Source organism: Emys orbicularis, chromosome 4, assembly GCF_028017835.1.
Source record: "Emys orbicularis isolate rEmyOrb1 chromosome 4, rEmyOrb1.hap1, whole genome shotgun sequence".
Classification (NCBI taxonomy): domain Eukaryota; kingdom Metazoa; phylum Chordata; order Testudines; family Emydidae; genus Emys; species Emys orbicularis.
The window spans coordinates 153,994,107-154,015,848 of NC_088686.1; the positions used below are offsets into that span (position 1 = coordinate 153,994,107).

The 21,742-nt window shown below is 42.9% G+C and overlaps 1 protein-coding gene across 1 annotated transcript in view; it reads left to right on the plus strand.

The window, feature by feature from the left end:
• The window catches only part of LOC135877942 (E3 ubiquitin-protein ligase rnf213-alpha-like), a 156,507-nt gene that overhangs the window by 77,379 nt on the left and 57,386 nt on the right, over window positions 1-21,742 (plus strand). Inside the window, exons 31-42 of the mRNA XM_065403464.1 lie at window positions 2,986-4,456; window positions 5,301-5,494; window positions 6,147-6,302; window positions 7,457-11,086; window positions 13,185-13,318; window positions 13,437-13,532; window positions 14,727-14,842; window positions 16,073-16,201; window positions 16,943-17,007; window positions 17,681-17,831; window positions 19,778-19,919; window positions 20,522-20,695. Of these exons, the coding sequence (XP_065259536.1) occupies window positions 2,986-4,456; window positions 5,301-5,494; window positions 6,147-6,302; window positions 7,457-11,086; window positions 13,185-13,318; window positions 13,437-13,532; window positions 14,727-14,842; window positions 16,073-16,201; window positions 16,943-17,007; window positions 17,681-17,831; window positions 19,778-19,919; window positions 20,522-20,695 (6,458 nt within the window). The remainder of the gene's footprint in view (window positions 1-2,985; window positions 4,457-5,300; window positions 5,495-6,146; window positions 6,303-7,456; window positions 11,087-13,184; window positions 13,319-13,436; window positions 13,533-14,726; window positions 14,843-16,072; window positions 16,202-16,942; window positions 17,008-17,680; window positions 17,832-19,777; window positions 19,920-20,521; window positions 20,696-21,742) is intronic.

The window sequence follows — 21,742 nt, forward strand, 5'->3', positions numbered from 1 at the left end:
GTTCAGTATTATCCCTCCGTCTTCTCCTTGGTCAGACACCATATGGACGTCCTTCCAAGAGATGTTTAGCTGGTCTGTCTCCTGTCATCCTAACTACATGCCCAGCCCACTGATCTATTTCCCAGCCATCTGATTTCTTGCAGGGCTGTCATGTGTATTTGCCATATTTTGGAGAGCTCTCCTGGCCTATATAAGCTCAAAACATTCCATGTTCCTAGTATCCAGTCCTTCTTCCCTCACTGAGGTCATTTATCCATATCATCATCAGTTGTTTCAAAGGGGTAGCCTTGTTAGTCTGTTTCAGCAAAAGCAACAAGGAGTCCTGTGGTACCTTAAGGCTAACACATTTATTTGGGCATGAGCTTTCATGGGCTGGAACCCACTTCATCAGATGCATGAAGTGGAAACTTCAGTTTGGCAGGTGTATATATATGCATGCAAAGATGGGTGTGTGAGATTACTATGCGGAGGACCAGTGCTAACGAGGTCAATTCAGTCAAGGTGGATTTGGCCCACTCCTAACAGTTGTTGAGAAGGTGTGAATACGAAAAAAGGGAAAATGACTTTTTGTTGTGAACTAGAGTAAAGTGATTTTCCCTCTTTTCGTATTCACACTTTCTCATCAACTGTTAGGAGTGGGCCACATCCACCAGCCCATGAAAGCTTATGCCCAAATAAATCTGTTAGTCTTTAAGGTGCCACAGGACCCCTCGTTATCATGATTTGTGTTTTTTCCAGGTTTATTTGAGAAATCCTTAACAGATGTACTTTATATGGGATGCGGTTGTTAGCCTTATTCCAACCCCCAACATGGACAGCCAATGGATTGCTCCATGGTCTGGCACCTATCCTATCCAGTGTGGCAGACTCTGTTGGTGGCAAAGCTACCGCTGGCTCAGCTCTCAGGGTCATGAGTACTCAAGCCCTTCCACCATGTCAATCCCTCTCCACCACGTCAGTCTGTAGGAAGGGGCAGAGAAACCGCCTGTTTTTAAATAAAATCCCAGCCTGAGACATTCTTCCCTCAACCATGTATTCGTATTGCCAAGCTCCATCCTTCACCCATGCAGGGCTCACCTGTTCACTGAAGATGGGCCAGGGTGGCATGTTCCCTGACAGTTCCCCAATACCCCCTCCTAGGTAGGGCCCATGTCTTGGCATTGCCTCATGCACGGCATAGTTTGATACAGGCAAGCAAAAAGCAAGGCATAACTTGGTACCAACCTGCCTCCTTCTGTTACACCAACCATCCCAACTTTTCTTCTTTTAATCCTGCGCACTCTTGACCTCAGTTATACATTGTGGCAATGAATGAAAAATGACGGCATTTAAGCACCTTAAGAAAGGGAGAGAAGTTTTGATTCAGTTCCATTGACGTCAATGGGAGCTATGTTGGGTTTGATCAACAGAGCACTGAGGCTCTGATTGTCAGAAGGGCTCACAAGAGCTACGTGAATGACTGATTTTGTTGTCCACTGGCTGTTCCAAAAAATAATATTAAAAAGAGACATCTTTCAAGTCAACCTAAAATGATTTATTTTTAATTTTCAGCCCACCAAAAAGTTGAAGAAAAATTCATTTTGGGTCGAACAAAATATTATGATTCACCCAAAATAAAACATTTCATTTTATTTTTGAGCTTTCACATGTTTTCTGAGTTTTTAAAATAAAGTTGAATTTCAAAACAGAAAGTTGTTTTGAATTGAAAAAATCGAAAAGTTTCATTTAGAAAATATCTAAACAAAACGTTTCACATTTTTTGGAATTCACTTTTAGGGTTTTTTTGTGGGGGGATTGACCAAAACAATTTGACGAATTTGACATGAATTCATGGAAGGTTTTAGGTGACCCGAAAATGCTTTTTTTGGTGAAAAAAGCTTCAGGCAAAATGTTTCTTTTCCCACCTCTAGTTGTCACTAACTCAGTTGTGTAGTCCATGCTCAGCACCTACCAAAATCAGGCCCTAAAAGGTTGGGTCTTGGCTACCTTAGAAGTGTAGTAGCACTGTGTTGAGATCAGCAGAGATTCTTGAGTGGAGCTGGTGGGAAAACAATTTTTTCCCTATGGAAAATTTCAACAAAAATGGGAGGGGATTGTTTTTATTGAAAATTGCCAGAGAAAAGTTTGACTTTTTGGTGAAAAATCAAAAATTTTCTGCTGAAAAACCCAAATATTTTGATTCTGAAATAATATATAGCACTTTTAATCAGTGGTTTATATTATTAAATCAGTGCTTTATATTAAAGTTTTCTTTAAAAAATTAAAGAATTCACAGTTTTTAATGTATTTATCCTCTCAACTCTCCTGTGAGGCAGTGCAGTTATCCCAATTATTCAGAGGGGGAACTGAGAGGCTGATTGACTTGCCAAGGTCACGCTGAAAGTTTGAGGTACACCAGGGAATTGAACCTGGGTTTTTTAAGTCTTAGGCTAGTGCCCAAACCACTGGACTATCCTTCCTCTCAAAATGCCAATGTACTGTCTCACGGAAGTTGTAGTTTGGGTGCCTCATGTTCCCAGTCTCCTCTATAGGCTGGACTCCCTTGTTGGACTACATCTCCTATGATGCACCATGGTCTCCACTCATGGCAAGGAGAAATGGTTGCACCATGGAAGATGGCGACCTGGTGTGGATCCCAGCCCAAAGAGGAGAATGGAGACATGAGACAACAACTGAACTACAACTCCCATCAGGCACGATAGCAGGATATCCAAATAGAAATGTGATTTCCAGATGTTTAGTTTTTTGATGAAAAATCCAAATATGCCACAGAAAGCAGGTCCTTTTCATGTTAGTGTTCTGGTTACCTGATGTAAAAAGAGAGAGACTGGGTGTCCCAAGACGAATCCCCACTTAATCAAATGATTCAGATTATCCAGGTTAAGTTGTAAAAGAAAGTATAACATTCATAGTGCCTTAATGATCTTGAAAACAAGCTGTATTCTATAAATTCTACTTTCCCATTGTGTATTTGACACATTACAGATCCTGGAAAAAATTGAAATGGTTGGGAAGCTCTACTTGCAACTTCTCAGCGTTGGCAACATCCTTTTCATAGACTGGAAAGCTGAAGTTTACTGTGACCCCAAACGCAAAGTAACAATCTACGCAGAGTTTGGAATAGCCGGAATCCTTGTTCAGAGCAACAAACCCATCCTGGAAGAATTAGATGGCATTTGCAAAATCATGGAGCATTGCCTTGTAGAGTGGAAGAAATATCTGGAGACTCAAAGGAACAATTATTGCCATCTAAATATGTTCAGTGCACGCCAACTCTTCTATTTGTGTAGCAAGTTAGCCAAACTGCATGGAGGACAAACAGACCCACAGGCTCTCAATATGCTTTCTGTTTTCAAGCATGATGTTAAAGACGAGGATATCAGAGAAGCATTAAAGAGAGCACTTGAAACTCCTGCAGAATCCGTTGATATATCAGAGAAGGATGATCAGTCCGTGTCCTGGAATGACTACATTGTTAAATTTCCTCAGCTCATCCAAGGTCTGGTTGAGTCTGGGTATGACGAATCAGTGGGTAAGGCAGCTCTCCAGAGTTATCTGCCAAACTCAGCCATCACTGAGCAAATGCTCATGGAATTCGCCTTAGACTACGCTGATGAAGAGGAAAAGATTGAAGAGCTGAGCAAATTATACGACGAGCAGAGAGAAGCCTTTCTGCAGAAGTCCATGAAGTTTAAAAACAGGAACAGAGATGTGGATCCATCCACCTTCCAAAGCCTTGCAAAAGATGAAGTGGCCACTTCCTTTGAGAGTTTGCCGTCTATCCATGCCAAGGTGCATTTACTCTGGAACGCTTACTGTAGCAAGCTCACTGGCTTGGTGTCAGACAAATACATCAGCCTGGATGTTTTCGGTGAAATGCTGAAATACCTGACATCTCCTGAAACCGCTGTCATTGAGAGGAATTTACCAGTGGGTTTGGAAGCAGGAAAGCCTTGCCTTGTCACATGTAAAGAAGAGCAGATGTTACTCTCCTTGCTGTCAGTCTATACGCACTCCAAGGGGGCACCTCTTCCAACGTATGATGAGGTGCTGGTCTGTACCCCTGAGACAGAGGAAGAAGACATTGAGCTGATTGTGAGGAGAGCTCTTTCTCCAGACCCCAGACACAAAAAGATCTATTGCTTGCTTGGTGCAGAAAAATTAGTTTACAAAGTCTCCAAGAACCTAGAGTCCCTCTTCTTCCACTTTGCACAATCTTGCTGCAATGCCGATTACAGGTTTCTTATCTTCTGTGATGCCAAAGCTCACAATTCTTATGTTATGACGGCCTTCGACACATACAAAGTCTCCTTTTCCTGTGATTCGGGAGTAGAAATTCAGAAATATCTGAAGACACACCTGAGAGTGCCCAGTGGGGTGGCACCTGTTGCTCAGGTCTTTGAAGAGCCCTTTCAACAGAACGTGAAGTTTGTATTTTCAGAGCGAGCTGGCATGGGTAGGTTTTAGTAGAGATTTAATCTGGATTATCATTGTCCTGATGAGTATGAATTGAATACAGATTAAGGGCTAGATTCTGCTTAACCCTTATGCACTGGGAGATGGAGCAGAATCAGTCTTCTCTGTCCCAGCTCCTCTCATGGTGCCCCAGAGAACATAGGGAACAGGTAGACCCATGGTCTAGCTAGAGGTGTAGCTATGGATACACTTTCCCTGTCAGGCTCCTGCGTATCTTTTGACACTGTTAATCAAATAGGCTGTTGGGTCCAGACTCGGCTCTGGGGCTCCAGGGGGTGGCTAAGGAGCCGGCTGAAGAGAATCTACATCAGAGTGGAGCAGAAAATCTGCCCTTAGTTTTAGCTCAGTTTATGATCTGGATTAAAAGGGTGGGGATTCAGAACCTGAACTGGTATCACAGTCACTGGGCCTTTACCATTTAGAAAGCTCATTTTACATGTTACAGCAAGTTGTACAATGCCTGCCCTGTGGAGCAAAGGTGAGATTTCTCCAGTGTAGAAACTTCTTTTAGCTCCCCAGCTGAAGAAGAATTATACAAAAAGGCCAGATCTTCAGCCTGTGTACGTGAGAGTAGCTTCACTCACTCCAATGGCGCCACACCCGTTCACACCAGCTGGGGATCTGCACCATTGACTCCAGCTGACTTATGTCCATTTATACTAGCTGGGGATCTGGCCCATTGACGCCAATGGAGCTATGGCTGATTTACACCAGCTGGGGATCTGGCCTTCTCTGCTTCAGGTGAAGAAATGGAAACATAAAGACAGAGTATGAGAAGGCAGAGCACTGTAGAAATTGAATCTTGACCTTCTCTCTCATTTTAGGGAAGTCTTTGTTTGTAGCAAATACCACCAGAAAAGCCAAAACCCGACCAGAGAATGCAGGGTTGAGCCACAAAACCATTAGGCTGACAGAGTCGGAAATAGATTTTGGATTTCTCCTGGAGGAGCTTCGCTCACTGGAACAGAAACCAACTGAGGCTGGGCCCAGGATCTTCCACATTGACATATCCCCTGTGGTAAGTGTCTCTTTACCGAGCGCAATCTCCATGCCATGATATACAGCGAAGATGGATTCTCTCATTCAAAGTGTGAATGTGCCTTTCAGTGTCAGATAAATAAACCGCTTCCACTGGTAGTTATGGAAAGCAGTTAGTACCATCCAATTTCTGTAACAAAGGGTTAAACTGTGAACAGGGGTGTCACAAAAATGTAGTTGACTTACCAGAAGTTCCACCACAAACCAAACTCTACTCACCCGCTTGTGATGCCAGAAGAAGATGATGCTCACAGTAGATTTTAACTCTGCATCACTGTGCGGTGTCCCAGCACCTGCTACTCTGTCACAATGCCCGCAAATCTCTTCGTATTGCCATTGTCTCTGTCACTGTCACAGCGACAGCCCAGCATTTACTGTCACATCAGCAGGGAGACCACACAATGGGTCAAATCCTTGGCTGGTGTAAATGTAGCTTGCTTGAAGTCAATGGCGCTATGCCTGTTTTACACCAGCTGAGGTTCTACCTGGGGTGTACTTTCATGGAGCATCTCTTCTCTCTTGTTAATTTATTGATTCTTCAATAACTCAGAAAGTTTAGTAACAATGGGAAGCAATGAACAGTTGACATTTTGATGAAGCAAAACTGACCAACCCTGCATCTTTCTTGACAGGTCTCGAAGGGTCTTTACAAGTTACTGATTGAGCTGTGCATTCTGAGACACATCCAAAGCCCTGATGGCATGGTCTGGAAGTGCAGAGAGTCCCATCTTTATTTGATTGAATACCTGGTGAGAGGAAAAGGCATAAGCAGCACAAGAAAACAAGAGGTATTCTCCAAGTGATAGTGAATGTCAGGTTTTCTCTGGAACCTAGCAACGTGCATGTGATAGCAGCATGTTAAAATTCAAAGTGAGAAAACCTTGATGGAACTACAGATCTTTGGCCAGTATTGTACCGTCCAAAAATAGAGAAAAATGAGTGAGCTGTATAAAATCATGGCTGTTGGAGGAGACACATATTGTCCGTACTAGAGCTGTTTGGAAAATGGAATTTCCATCCTGTGGAAAAATCTGCTCTTTCAACTTTTTATCCGAACTTTGGAAAGTTCTGAAAAGTTTTGATTCAGAAATATCAAAATGAAAAATGGCAACATTTTTGACTGAAAGAAAATGTTCAGACATGTCAAAAGGATTTTTTTTCAAATTTTGACATTACCAAATCAAAACCATTTTTTTGACATGTGATTCAAAACAAAAAATGTTGTTTTTTTAATGGAAAATTGAAAAATGTAATCAAACTGTAATCAAAATCGACCCTTTCCTCCAGAAAATTTCAGTGAAACCACATTTTCTGTCAGGAAACTTTTTCAGTCAAAAAATGTGGCCAACTCTAGTCAGTATCCAGAGGAGCATTAGGCTGTCCACATTGTATATGTATAGGTTACAGTTAAGCAGCCTGCCTTGACTCTTGTGAAGCTGTTTATACCTATACGATGCTACCATTCTGATCTAATACTGTTGTACAAATGACAGCACAAGGTGCCAACCAATGGAAAATCAGACCCCAAGATTGGTACTTAGCTTGTTTAGAGCATCAACTACACACAGAAGTGTGCAAGAGGCAAGACCACTGGACTATATTAGAGTAAGGCTTTTTTCATAGCAGGGCTTATAGTTTACCTAAAATTGGCTACTTCTCATCTTTAAAGTCCCGTGAATTAAACACTATCATCTAGGAAGATGAGATGGTATCGTTTATATTTGAGGATTGGGTAAGTTACTTCATAAATCTAAATTTGGCTGTATCAGTGAATGATTTGCACTGTGTAACATGGTGCTACCTTATCCAAATTCTTTGCGCTCTGCTCATTAAGCCATGTCCTCATGAATAATATTAGTGTCAATGTGTAGATGATTTCTTCAGTTTGTTTGGGTAACTTCAGTGTTTATAAAGCTTTAACTCCTTGTCATTTGGCTTTTAGATGACCAGTGAAATGGAGAAAGGATTTCTAGGTCTCCTTCCAGCTGTGAAATGCATGTCACCAATAGAAGTACTAGAGATGCTTAAAAACAACAGTTCTGGAGCTGCTGCTGAAGTGGAACAACAGCTACTGGACAGTGACACATTCAGGGGTGATGCCTTCCAAAGGTCATACCAGTACATCAGCAGATACCAGCGAAAGGCCAATCTTGACAGCTTCTGTTTCACCCCTGGGTGGGGTGAAGGGACCCAGGAAGAGTGTCTGAGGCTCTTGTTGGAGTCCTGTGGGAGAAAGAACCCTTCCTGGACTGAGCTCAGCAACTTCACGCGCTTCCTAAACCTCCAGCTGATGAAGTGTGAAAACTCAGTGTTCTGCAGCAGCGAATTAGTGAAAGAGGGATTTCAGGGGTTCAAGGCGTTTGTGATAAAATTTATGATCACCATGTCCAAGGACTTTGCCTTGCCTTCCCTAGCCATGGCAGATGAAAGCTCACCCAGTGAAGAGGAGAAAATGGACGAGGACAGTGTATTGAGAGGGTACCAGTTAAGACGCAAGTGGGAGCAAGAGTCTCACCCCTACATAATTTTCCATGCTGACAACCACTCTATGGAGTTCTTGGGTTTCCATATCAATCAGAATTTTGATGCTGTTGATGCACATTCACCGGCTGTTCTAGAGAAGAAGGTTATTGACCGACATTTATATCGCACTCTTGAGTTTCAGAAAGTCCCTTTCAATAAAAAGTTTGAAGATCTGTCCAGACAAGAGCAGCTAGAAACTCTCTGCAGCGTATTCGGTGTGAGAAGCTCCCAAGACCCAGATGAATCCTACCAACTGACCCTGGACAATACCATGAAAATGCTGGCCATTCACCTGAGGTTCCAGTGTGGGATTCCCGTGATCGTCATGGGCGAAACAGGCTGTGGGAAGACCAAGTTGGTGCAGTTCATGTGCAGCTTGCAGAGAGCAGGAAGGGATGTTCAGAATATGATGCTGGTGCGTGTTCATGGAGGCACCAGCTCCAAAATCATCCACCAGAAAGTCAAGGAAGCCATCGAGTTGGCGCGCGTCAATGAAGAGACGCACAACATGGACACGGTGCTGTTCTTTGATGAAGCCAACACCACTGAAGCCGTGTTTGCAATTAAAGAGGTCCTGTGTGACCAAAGTGTGAATGGAGAGCCAATCTCCACCACTCGTTTAAAAGTGGTGGCTGCTTGCAACCCTTACAAAAGACACACCAAGGAAACCATTGAGAAGCTAGAGAAAGCCGGCTTGGGGTACAGAGTTCGGAGTGAAGACACCCTAGAAAAGCTGGGCTTCATCCCTTTGAGGCAGCTGGTGTATCGGGTGCAGCCTCTTCCACCGAGCATGTTGCCTCTTGTCTGGGACTTTGGGGAACTAAATGAAAAGACTCAGAGTCTGTACATCAGACAGATTGTTAAATCCATTGTGAAAGACAAGCTTCCCGAAGAGAACATGGATGTTTTTACCTCTGTCATTTCCACCTCCCAGAAGTTTTTAAGAGAAAAGAAAGAGGAATGCAGAATCGCCAGTCTCCGGGACATAGAGCGCTGCATGGGGGTGCTGCTGTGGTTTTATAACTTAAGAGACCTGCTTTTTCCTCTTATCGACAAAAAAAAGAGTGAGGCTCATCAGTCAATGGACTATGACCCATCCATTCATGCCATTGCAAAGGGGTGTGAGAAAGATCAGATATATGCATTAAATGCAGCACAAAGATCTCTGGTTCTTGCAGTTGGGGTTTGCTATTATGTATCTCTCGAGAGTCGCCAAGATTATCTGAAAGAGATAGCGAAATGCTTCTCTGTGCCTGAATCCCTGCTTCAGCTAGAGATTGTACTTTGCCAAGAAGTGTTCCTGGATAACCTCTCTGTTCCCAAGACAACAGCACGGAACGATGCCCTAAGGGAAAACATCTTCATGATGGTCATATGCATGGACCTGAGAGTGCCACTCTTCCTTGTCGGGAAGCCAGGTAGCTCCAAATCCTTGTCTAAGACCATAGCCGCTGATGCAATGCAGGGCAGATTATCTAAAACAGAATTGTTCAAACAGTGCAAGCAGATCCAACTGGTGTCATTCCAGTGCAGCCCTCATTCCAAGCCCGAAGGAATCATCTCCACTTTCAAACAATGTGCACAGTTCCAAAGGGGCCAGAAACTGGAGGAGTTTGCCTCTGTGGTTATCCTGGATGAGATAGGCCTTGCAGAAGACTCACCTGAGATGCCCCTGAAGACACTGCACCCTCTTCTTGAAGATGGTTGTGTTGATGATGAAGCCCCAGAACCGTACAAAAAAGTTGGCTTTGTTGGCATTTCGAACTGGGCCCTGGACCCTGCTAAAATGAACCGGGGCCTCCTTGTGTTCCGGACCGACCTCAACAAAGACGAGCTGGTGAAGACCGCCAAGGGGATCTGTGCTGATGAGATGCATGTTACCAAGATTGAACATTTGTTCCCCTCCCTGGCTGACTTCTATTGTGATGTGTTAAAGAAACAGTCCATGGAATTTTTTGGGCTCCGTGACTTCTACAGCCTCATCAAAATGATACTGTCCTACGCCAAGAAAATAAAAAGCATCTCTCAAGAAGAACAGTACATTGCAAAAGCAATTCTGAGAAACTTTGGAGGTTCAAAAGATCTGAATATATTAGATCTGTTCAGAAAGAACTCACCCATCTCTCTGCCTTCCAACTTAGAAACCATCCATACAGTTCATTTGTTACAGGAAAATTTAGACAAGAAACAGATGGGGTTTGTATCTAGATACTTGTTGCTGTTAACAACAAACCATGCGGCTTTCCAGATCATACAGATGACCAAACTCATGGACATAGAGAACTGTGATATTATATTTGGCTCGGGTTTCCCACGGGACCAAGAATATTCACAAGTGTGCCGCTCTGTTAACAGAGTGAAAATCTGCATGGAGACAGGCAGGCCTGTCATTCTCTTAAACATTCACAACCTGTACGAAAGCCTTTACGATGCGCTGAACCAGTGCTTCGTCAGGTTAGGAGGAAACTATTATGTCGACCTTGGCCTTGGCACTCACAGGGTTAAATGCCGCGTGAAGGAGGAGTTTAGGTTGATTGTGATTGAGGAGAAGAACGTGGTTTACACGCAGTTCCCCACCCCGCTGTTGAACAGGCTGGAGAAGCACTGCTTGGAGATGAACACCATTCTGCACTGGCAGCAGAAGGGGCTGACGACACAGCTGAATGAATGGGCCAAGTTGTTTGTCACTATCAAGAACACGGACTTCTGCTGCACGAGGCCGGCAGACCTGGCACCCCAGGAACGTGATGTTTTCATTGGTTTCAGCGACGACACTTCTGCCACTGTTGTTCTGCAGTGCTCTCCGAGTGGTTTTCAGGGGATCTCTCTGCCCGATGAAGAGTCAGTCCTCGCAGCTTCTAAAAGCAAACTCATCGAGTGTGCAACCCCTGATTCCATCCTGCGCCTCAAATATTCTCCGCTGGAGGATGCGGAGCAGGTTCAGGACCTGTACTTTGGAAAGCAGAAGCACAATGGCCTGACTGACATTCTGTGGGGGGCAGTGAATCAAGAGTCAAATGCAGATGGCACCAATGGACTGTGCCTGGAGGTGAGACGTTTTATTTCAGTGTTGTTATAATGGGCCTGACGCTCAGAGGTGGGGGCAACCAGAACTCCAGTTGATTCCCGTGATAGGTGCAGGTGCACAGTACTCCTGAAAATACAGTATTAGACGACGACTACTCGTATTATTATTTATCATTCATATTGAGGTAGCACCGATACACCCCAGTCACAATCGGAGCCCCATTATGCTAGGCACTGTACAAACACGTGGGAAGGATGTTGATAAATTGGAGAGGGTTCAGAGAAGAGTCATAAGAATGATTAAAGGATTAGAACACAAGCCTTATAGCGAGAGATTTAAGGAGCTCAATCTATTTAGCTTAACAAAGAGAAGGTCTAAAGCTGACTTGCTGACAGTCTATAAGTGGGAACAAATATTTGATAATGGGCTCTTCAGTCTGCTTGGTATAACATGATCCCATGGCTGGAAGTTGAAGCTAGACAAAATTCAGATTGGAAATGAAGCATACATTTTTAACAGTGAGGATAATTAACTATTGGAATAACTTACCAAGGGCTGTGTTTGGACTCTATTAGTGGCAGTCTTAACATCAAAGTTGGATTTTTTAAAAAGTTCTATTCTGCTTCAAGCAGGAATTATTTTTGGGAAATCCTATGGCCTCTGTTAGACAGGAGGCCAGACTAAATGATCACAATGGTCACTTCTGGCCTTGGAATCTATGAACTGAAGTTCTTGGTTTCAACAAATTCTTGTGGCAGTGAGTTCCACAGGCTAATTACATGTGTGAAAAATGATTTCTTTTTATCAGTTTTGAATTCCCCACCTTTTATTTTCATTGCCTGTCCCCTTGTTACTGTGTTATGAGACAGGGAGAACAGATGCTCCTTATCTCCCTTCTTTAGAACAGTGAGTATTTTAAAGATTTGGATCCAGCCCTCTTTTATTCAACAATCCCAATCCTTCAGTCTTTATACAGAGCAGTGTTTTTCTAGGTTCTTTGACTTTGTCATTACAAGTAAAAAGTTTGTGGTTTTGAGAAACTAAGAGGTTAGTTCTATATATAAGAACATCGGTGTGGAAGGGACCTTCTGGAACATCTAGTTCCATCCTTGCTCACATAGGCAACTCCCTCAGATAATTCCCTTCATAAATTTATCAAGTTGCCTCTTAAAACCAGTTTGGTTTCTTGCCCCCACTGCTCCTAGTGGGAGACTTCCAGAACTTCCCTTGCCTGATGGTTAGAAACCTTCTTCTAAATTTATTCATGGCCAATTTATCCACATTTATTTTTGTGCCAATATTGTCCTTTAGCTTCAATAGCCCTTCTCCCTCCATGGTTTTTACCCCCTGATGTGTTTATAGAGAGCAATAGGATCCCCTCTCAGCCTTCATTTTGTTAGGCTAAACTGCTCTTCCAGTGCCATCTTGCAAGATCAGCTCTCCATTCCCCTCAGCATCCTAGTAGCTCTTCTCTGCACCTGCTCTACTTTGAATTCATATGTAGGTGGGTCTCTGCTAAGTGCCTATTTGCCTAACTCCGTCTGCATCTTACCCAGCTGTCCCAACCTGGCCTAAGATCCTCCAGCCTTTTTCACTGACCCAAAGCCCAGAAAGTCAATGAGAGTCATTATTATTGTGGCCATTGCAAGGAAACTCATATGATCCACTAATGTTTGGGGTTGGTACCTCATGCTATGGTCTTGTCAAAACCCATACAGCATGTCTGTGGAGGGGACATGTTTCAGAACAGGGCTGTCTCCCCTCCCAGTCAGTGCTGACTCCAGTGCCCCAGTTGTGGTGCTAGAGGGCGCTGTGCTGCAGGGAGTGGGGTGGGGGCTCTGTAGGGGGGCTCTCCCCTCTGTCAGTGTTGACTCCAATGCCCCGGTGCAGTGCTGAGGAGTGCTGTGCTGCAGGAAATGGGGTGGTTCACGGCTCTGGTTTTTCAACAAAAAAATCAACATTTTTTATGAGAGGGGGAAAAAAAACATTTTCACATCAGTTCTATTGGGCAGCCGTTCAAAAGTCCTGTAAGGAATTATTTTTATTGCAGTTTTCCTATGTCTTTACAATAGCAAAATCAGGTGCAAAAATCTTGCCTAAATTGACTTCTTTTTCATAGGTTTCTACACATGCAAGACTTCTAAACCAGAGAGATTTGGAAGTGGTAAGAAAGAGACTGAACCTCCAAAATAAAATCCGCTGTCTTTTTCTAAGTCAGTTTGATACAGAACATGCATTCCGCCAGGAACTTAGGTAACGAGTTTTTTTGGTCCTACTTCTTTTCTTGTTGTTTAGTCTTGTATGTGATTTTTTTTTAATGTCTTAAGTGTGAATTTTTTAAAAGTATCTAAAGAGACTTTATCATGTGCAGTAAGTTCTTCAGAGAATCAACAGAAGAGAAACTGCTTTTTGTCCAGTTCAACTTTGACGAGCCGCAGAGCAGCAAAAGGCTTCTTGCCTGTGCAAAGTAAGCAGCTTTTCTTATCATTTTAGGGCCCAGTACAGTGGAGGAGTTAAGCATGTGCTTCAGCGATTTGCTGAACCGGGGCGTTATAAAATAACCATGGTGGTTCTGTGCTAGTAGATCTTCCTGCTGATGGAATTTCCAGCCCTCCACTCCACTGCAGTGTCTGAGGGAGGCTGAATGGGAAAAATAAGGCTGTCAAAAGAATCTCGGAGGCCAGTTCGGCACCCAACCTTAAACAAAAGCAGGTTTTCCCATAATCCAGCCGTTTTGGGAACTGGGGCGTGGAGAAAAATCACCAGACTTGGCAACAGTCAGTACCCGTTGCAAACAGCAGGGACGGCTGATTGTGCTGGTATCACCTCATGGCAAAAAGTCAAAAGCAGACTCAAGGCTGGTCTAAAACTTAGATCAACCCAGCTACAAGTCTCAGGGGTGTGAAAAACTCACTCCCCTGAGGGATGTAGTTAAGCCAACCTAAGTCCTAGTGTAGACAGTAGTAGGTTGATGGAAGACTGCTTCTGTCAAACTAGCTACCGCCTCTCGGGGAGGTGGATTACCTATAGCGTCAGGAGACCCCCTCCCATTGCTGCAGTGAGTGTCTACACTGGAGCGCTACAGCGGTGCAGCTGCAGTAGCGATTTAAGCGCAGACATAGCCTTACTCTCAGACCTTACAGTGGAGAATGGAAACAGGGTGAAATTCTGGCTTCACTGAAGTCAATGGGAGCGTTGCCATTGACTCCAGGATATCAGGATTTCACCCAGAGGGAAGAGACGGATGGAGAGACAGATAACACATCTTCTGTCTTGATTATGGCCTAAAGGACCTACATGGGGAGGAGATTTCTGAGGGCAAAAAAAAGGCAGAACGAGATCCAGTGGCCGGGAACTTTGAAATGAGACAAATTCAGACTAGAACGAATTGTTGACAGGGAGGGAAATTAGCCATTGGAACAGCTCCCCTAGGGATGGGGTGAATTTTCCATCACTGGGAGTCTGTAAATCATGGCCGTGCGTCTCTTTGTAAAAGCTCCACTCTAGGTCACACAGAAGTTATTGGGCTGGATGCAGGAATCACCAAGTGAGATTTTTTTCGCCTGTGCTATCATGCAGGAGGTCAGACTGGATGGTCAGAAGGTCTCTTCTGACCTGAAGATCTATGAAGCTATGAATCTTCCTTCTGTTGTGTTTTCAGGTATTGTATAGTGGATGAGAGAAGAAAACCAGGAACGACCAGTCCATCACACGTCGTCATCATAACCAAAGTCCCAAGGATACTTGGGGGGTGCAACTACCTGGCATTCAGTGCTGGTAAGAACGTGCCTTGATTTGGAAAGGCTTGAAAGAAGAGGAAAGCAAGAGGGATTGTTAACATTATTGCAACATTTGAATCATTTTAACTGTCTTAATCACTGTTTTAGGGTGGAATTTTCAGTAGCACGTAAGGCCCCGATTTTTATTATTTAGGCGTTGCTGTGCTCAGCATTGCACCATCTCAGTCCCATTTTCAAAAAGGGCTGTAGGCACTTAGGAGCCAAAATCCCATTGACAGGCAATGGGATTTAGACCTTAGGTGCTTAAATCACGTTTGAAATTGAGACTTAGGCTCCTAAATCAGTTAGGTGTTGCAATGCTGAGCACAGCAACACCTAAATAACTTTAAAGATCTGGGCCTAAGTGACTTAGAAGCATAAGTCCTGTTTCCATGGAACTTGTGTTCCTAAGTCACATGAGGGAGACTATCAAAATTCAACCAAAAACTGGAATTTCAACAAAAACAATAATTTTTTTATTCTTTTTGTTGGGAATTGCCCACTCCCGTTTTTGATCAAAATTTGAAGTTTTGATGAAAAATGTCACAAAAATGTCAAAAAAAAAATTGTTAGCTGTAGTTGGGAACTCTTAGAGGAAAAGGCTGGTGGTGCTGGATGTTCAAGAAAGCGAGCTTTCCCCCCAAATGATAAAACTCACACACGGACAGAATGGCAGATGGTAGATGAGAAAGCAGTGACTCTGCAAGGATCTAGGGTCAGACTGGACAAAGTAGCTCAACATGAGCTCCCAATGCAATGCTGTGACAACAAGGGCTAATGCAATCCTGGGAGGTATAAACAGGAGGAGTGAGTAGCAGTAGGGAGATGATTTTACCTCTGTATATGGCGTTGGTGAGGCAAACACTACAATACTGCATCTAGTTCTAATATTTACGTTTTTAAAAGGATGCTAAATTGGAGAAGGTGCAGAGAAAAGATACAAAAATGATGTGAAGGCTGGATAAAATGCCTTATAGTGCGAGACTTAAACACTTGAACAAACTACCGAGGGAAGTGGTGGACTCTCCATTCATTGATATCTTCAAATCCAGATTACATGCCTGGCTGGAAAGATGTGCAAGTTACTGGGCTCAATACTGGGTAACTTGGTGCAATTTAATGGCCTGTGTTATACAGGAGGTCAGACTGGTGATTTAATGGTCCTTTCTGGCCTTAAACTCTGTGACTCAATGACATTTTGTCATCTATTCCAATTTTGTCTCTGCAGGTGAGTGGCGCACTGTTCACTTGGATGACTTGCTTCCTCCCAAGACCTTTGCAGCCAATCTGGGACAGCTCTCCAAAATGACAGTCGCTGAGATTTTCATGAACAGCACCCAGCAGAGAACCGACACAAGTAACCGACTTCTTGCTTTAAACCCATCTCTGATGTGTTGTTTTACCTTCTGCCATTTCCCTGTCCCATAAGGGATTGAAGTTTAATCAGATAAGGAGATGTCACCATACGCTAAAAAGCGACTGTGCAAATGGAGCTGTGGTGTTCCATGCACATTCCCTCTGAAGACTCAGTTTTGATTTAGGCTACACCCCCACACAGAGAAGTAAGAGGGGGGTAGGGAATCCCGTAATGCTCCTGCCTGGGTCATCCAGTCCACGGGTCCATGTGCACAGGAGTCAGAGGCAGTGCTGGGTTTACTATGGCGGCAATGGCGCCATCGCACTGGGCCCACACTTGGAAGGAGCTGTCACTGTGCCTCAGTGGGTCACAACTGAGAATACCAGACTGCTGAGACATGGGGCAGACTCACCCCACACCGGTGGTTATTTTTCCCTGAGAGATACTTTTGTGAGTGGTTTGGTAACTTCAGTCTCACCACACAGGCTAACAAGAAGTCAGAAATGCAGTCTCCTTAGTTACTCCAGCCCTTGTTTCACCACTGGAGTTAATGATAGTGGTTACTTAAAACCAGTTTAATCAAACAACGGGTTCTTCTGATCCAAAGGACTAGCCACATTCCCAGGTCAACGTATGACTCAGATTTTACCCAGTAATCACACTGTTGCCAATCCTTAAGTATCTAATATCTGAAGGTTTTGATGCAACAGATAAGTAACATGTAATTACTCATCATTCAAGGTTGTCCAGAGGATTCTATTGCCCCTGAAGATGCTGAAAAAGCCAATGACTCCCCAGAGGAAAATGTAAGTGTCTTATCTATCTTGCCTGACATAAGTGAGAACTATCAAATCCAGTCTCAGCTAGAGGGGGAGGTCCCTGCTTCTCCGGTTTCGCTGCCCAAGGGAGGAAAGGTTGCAGGGCATCACGCCTGGCGCTTTAGAGGAGATCACCAGCCATTCTCCCTTGTTAAGTAGTGTGGGAAAGTTGGCCCTGTGGTAAGGCACTAGGAGTAAGTTTCAGGACTTCTGGGTTCCATTTCTGGCTCTGTCACTGACTTCCTGGGAAAGTTACTGAATGTCTCTGGGCCTCAGCTCCCCCCTGTGACTGGGAGGGGGAATAGCGCTGCCAACCTCACAAGGATAAACTCATCAGTGTTTGTGAGGTGCTCAGATACTGCAGAGATGGGGCCATATGAGACAGATACAGGAACTGCAGCCCTGAGATGTGGCACGTGCCTCCCCAAACTGCTACTGAGATTGCCAGGGTACAGCTCAGACGCTATTCTGCTGATGGCCGTGAAAATGAAGAGGAAGGATGGTCTATAGTAGTTTGGGCACTAGCCTGGGACTCAGAAGACCTGTGTTCCAATTCCTTGCTTTGCTGCTGACTTCCCTGAGTCAATCCCTTAGTCTCCATGTCTCAGTTCCCATCTGCCCAATGGGGATAATAGCATTGCCCTGCCAAATATTTTCCCAGCTGGAACTGATCAACACTGAATTCCTGATCAAACAAAGTGTCCAGAAAGCTGTAATCCAGCTGGAGGATAAGAAAGACAACAGCCAGAGAGCTACAAAAAGGATACAGATCCTCTATGATGCACTTTTTCAGTCTCAGAGCAAGAATATATGTGAGTATAAAGAAAAGACCTTGTATTTGTGTGTGACTGGATATTCCAAGATGTTCTAAGAACAAACTGGATGGATTAGTGGTACAGTCAGCTAGGGCACTAGCATTACAGCTGTGGATTCCTGGATAAAAAAAATCCCATTTAGACATCAAATGCAAATGAAAAATGAGTGTGGAGGTCTTTCATGCTCCTGTGCTGTCAACATTTGTTAAGTTCTATACAATTATTCAAGGCAACTGTGCAATCATCCTTAGTGATTAAATGGGATCCAACTTTAAGCAAACGAATGTGTAAATATTTCAAACTAAGTAAATGGAAGGTGCTTTTTTAGGGAGGGAAACTATGGTCTAATGGCACGTCTAGTCTGATTTGTCTAATCTTCATTGCCAAAACTAATGGAAGGAGTCACATAACTCGTCAAAAATTTACTGTGAAAACTTTCAATGGAAAACCTGCAGCTTTGGTTTCTGTGATCCAACCTGTCACAGTGGCGTAGTCGGCAGGTTGGATCACAGAAACCGTCCTGGGAGCAGCTACCCGATGTGCCAAGACTACTTCTATCCCTGTTTTCCCTGCCAGCTCAGGACTCCAGCACCCTATCTTGCTGAGCCAGACACTCCCATCTGCTCCAACACAGACCCAGGGTCTGAATTACTTGCCTCAAAGCTGCAGGTTTACCTGAAAGCAGCTCAGAGAAGTGTTCCTATCTTTAACGCTCAGATGCCCAACTCCCAATGGGGTCTAAACCCAAATAAATCTGTTTTACCCTGTATAAAGCTTACACAGGGTAAACTCATAAATTGTTTGCCCTCTATAACACTGATAGAGAGATATGCACAGTTGTTTGCTCCCCCAGGTATTAATACATACTCTGAGTTAATGAATAAGTAAAAAGTGATTTTATTAAATACAGAAAGTAGGATTTAAGTGGTTCCAAGTAATAACAGACAGAACAAAGCAAGTCACCAAGCAAAATAAAATAAAATGTGCACATCTATGTCTAATTAAACTGAATACAGACAATCTCACCCTCAGAGATGCTTCAGTAAGTTTTTTCCTCAGACTGGACACCTTCCAGGTCTGGGCACAATTCTTTCCCCTGGTACAGCTCTTGTTCCAGCTCAGGTGGTAGCTAGGGGATTCTTCATGATGGCTCCTCTCCTCTCTTTGTTCTGTTCCACCCCTTTATATATCTTTTGCATAAGGCGGGAACCCTTTGTCCCTCTGGGTTTCCACCCCCCCTCACTGGAAAAGCACCAGGTTAAAGATGGATTCCAGTTCAGGTGACATGATCACATGTCACTTCAAGACTTCATTATCCACTTGCCAGCACACACATATACAGGAAGACTCACGGGTAAAACACAACCATCTGCAGACGATGGTCCTGGTTAATGGGAGTCATCAATATTCCAAACCACCATTAATGGCCCACACTTTGCATAATTACAATAGGACCTCAGAGTTATATTTCATATTTCTAGTTTCAGATACAAGAATGGTACATTTATACAAATAGGATGATCACACTCAATAGATTATAAGTTTTGTAATGATACCTTACAAGAGACCTTTTGCATGAAGCATATCCCAGTTACATTATATTCACTTATCATATTTTTATAAAACCATATAGACTGCACAATGTCACACACTGCTTGGAAAATGTTTTTCTCCCCTCCCTCATGGAAATTTTCAACTTTTTTTTCCAGAAACCAAACACCTGAAAACCCAAAATTTTTTGGCCCAAAACTGCTGAAATCCAAAATTTTTGGCTTTCAGTTGAAATTTTTCAGTTTGGGGTTTTCTGACAAAAAAATCAAAAATTTGAGGAAAGCAAAGACTTTCTACCCCACTTTTCATTTAGTAGAAAACAATTTTCCATTAAGAAAATGTTGACCAGCCCTATTATGGGATAAAGTGATTTCTTTTTCTTTTATGGCTAGTTGCCTGTCATTTTATGGAAGTGTTGAAAAGGAGAATTTGTAACCTTTTACAAGAACGAGAGATGGTGAGCCATAAGCCTAGAGAGTGGATTTTCCGCAGAGCTCTGTCTAGCGAGTTCATACTTGAAGGCACTTCATTCAGGTAATGTTGTATATTCTTGTATAGTTGCATCATGTTGGCCATTTGAATTTCAAATAGCTCAAATTTTTGGAATACCAACAAGAAGTGATATGTTTGTATCATGTCACTTAAAGCATGACTGGAAGGGACTCGGATACAACAGTGATGAGGGTGGTATAAGAACTTATATAGAAGACTAGCATATGTTTTAAAAATCACAATTAATCAGGGTATTGGCAACAAAATCTTAGGTCATTGGACAGTTAAAGGGTCTTGTTTGTAACAAGAACAAAGAAAAAGAACAAAATTGATCAGCTGTATGAAATGTGCCGAACCGTACAGATAAATAACTTGAAAGTTTTGGAAATTCATATTTATGGTATTCAGTCACTGCAGACAGCTGACTCCTAACCTGCTTAAGAGACATCACCCAGCCAATGTTAAATTTGCTCCCTGTTTTGTCCTGTGTGGATGACAATTATGATTGTTGGATGTTTACATAGTTGTATTTTAGGGCCCAGCCCTGCAAAGCAACCCTCATGTTACAGACACACAGAATGAGCTGGTTGAGGGGGGGAGTTGAAAGAATTATTTTATAAGACATGTTTTTCCTTTTTTTTAAGGCATGTTGTCTGGATTCATTTGGAAGACATTCTGGCAAATATGTTTGCTCAAATTCTAGCAGTAATTGATGCAAACAACAACTTGGATCATATCTCTCAAGAAACTCCTGTCTCTGACCTCTGGCTCCAGATGTTCAAAGATGAATCATTTCTGAAGATTAAGTATACCAGCAAGTAAGAAACCACTAGGAAAGCTCAGACTCTCAGAATTAGATCTGAGTGGGAAACACTTTTCCAATACTGCAAGAGTTTTTGAGATTTCAACATTTTTCCCCATCCTGAATTGGAATAAAAAGTTGAAATCTTGAACATTTTCACAAACTGAGAGTCCGAAAATAATCTTGGCTCCATCGTAAAGTTGAATTTAGATTTTGACCTTTTTAAAAAAAGGTTTTACCTTTTTTTAAGTATAAATTAACTACAATTGCTAAGTGGAAAGTCATTTCAAATTATAAACCAAAACTGTTTGGTTTTTTTTTTCAAAAATGTCAAAACAGGATGTTTTAATGGTTTTGAAAGCTTTTTCAAAAAATTGCTCAAATCAGGAGGCTTGTTGAAACCGACCCTTTTCCTGCAAACTGTTTCGGTTTCAGTGAGTCGTGATTTTCTGATGAAATAATGTTTAATCAGAAAATTCCTGACCAATCTCTATTCAGGATTGAGAAAACCAACCTCTCTCCAGATCTGCAAAGGTACAGTGCTATAACAGTGAGAGAGTCTGGGATGGTGGAGAGTGCGTTCATTAGACAAGTAGATGCATAGTGAAGTGGGAAGGCAACAGATGTATAGAAGATTAAGCCATGGAACTCACTGTATCAGAACTGTATGGAACTCACTGTATCGGAAGTCAAAAGTTTAGTCAGACAACTATGGGCACAGAATTACAGGCAAAGTCATTTGTGCCAGCTCTTATATGCATCATTATTATACTTGTTGTTATTGTTATTATTATTTATTTATAGATCCTTAGATTATAAGACCAGAAGGGAGTGTTGGAATCATAGAGTTAGAAGGGACCGCAAGAGCCATCTAGTCTAACCCCCTGCCAAGATGCAGGTTTGTTGTGTCTAAAGACAGATGGCTCCTTTTGAAAACCTCCAGTGAAGAAGCTTCCACGACTTCCCTAGGCAGTTCGTTCTGTTGTCCTACTGTGCTTACAGTTAGAAAGATTTTCCTGAGATTTAATCCTAAATTACCATGCTGTAGTTTGAACCCACTGCC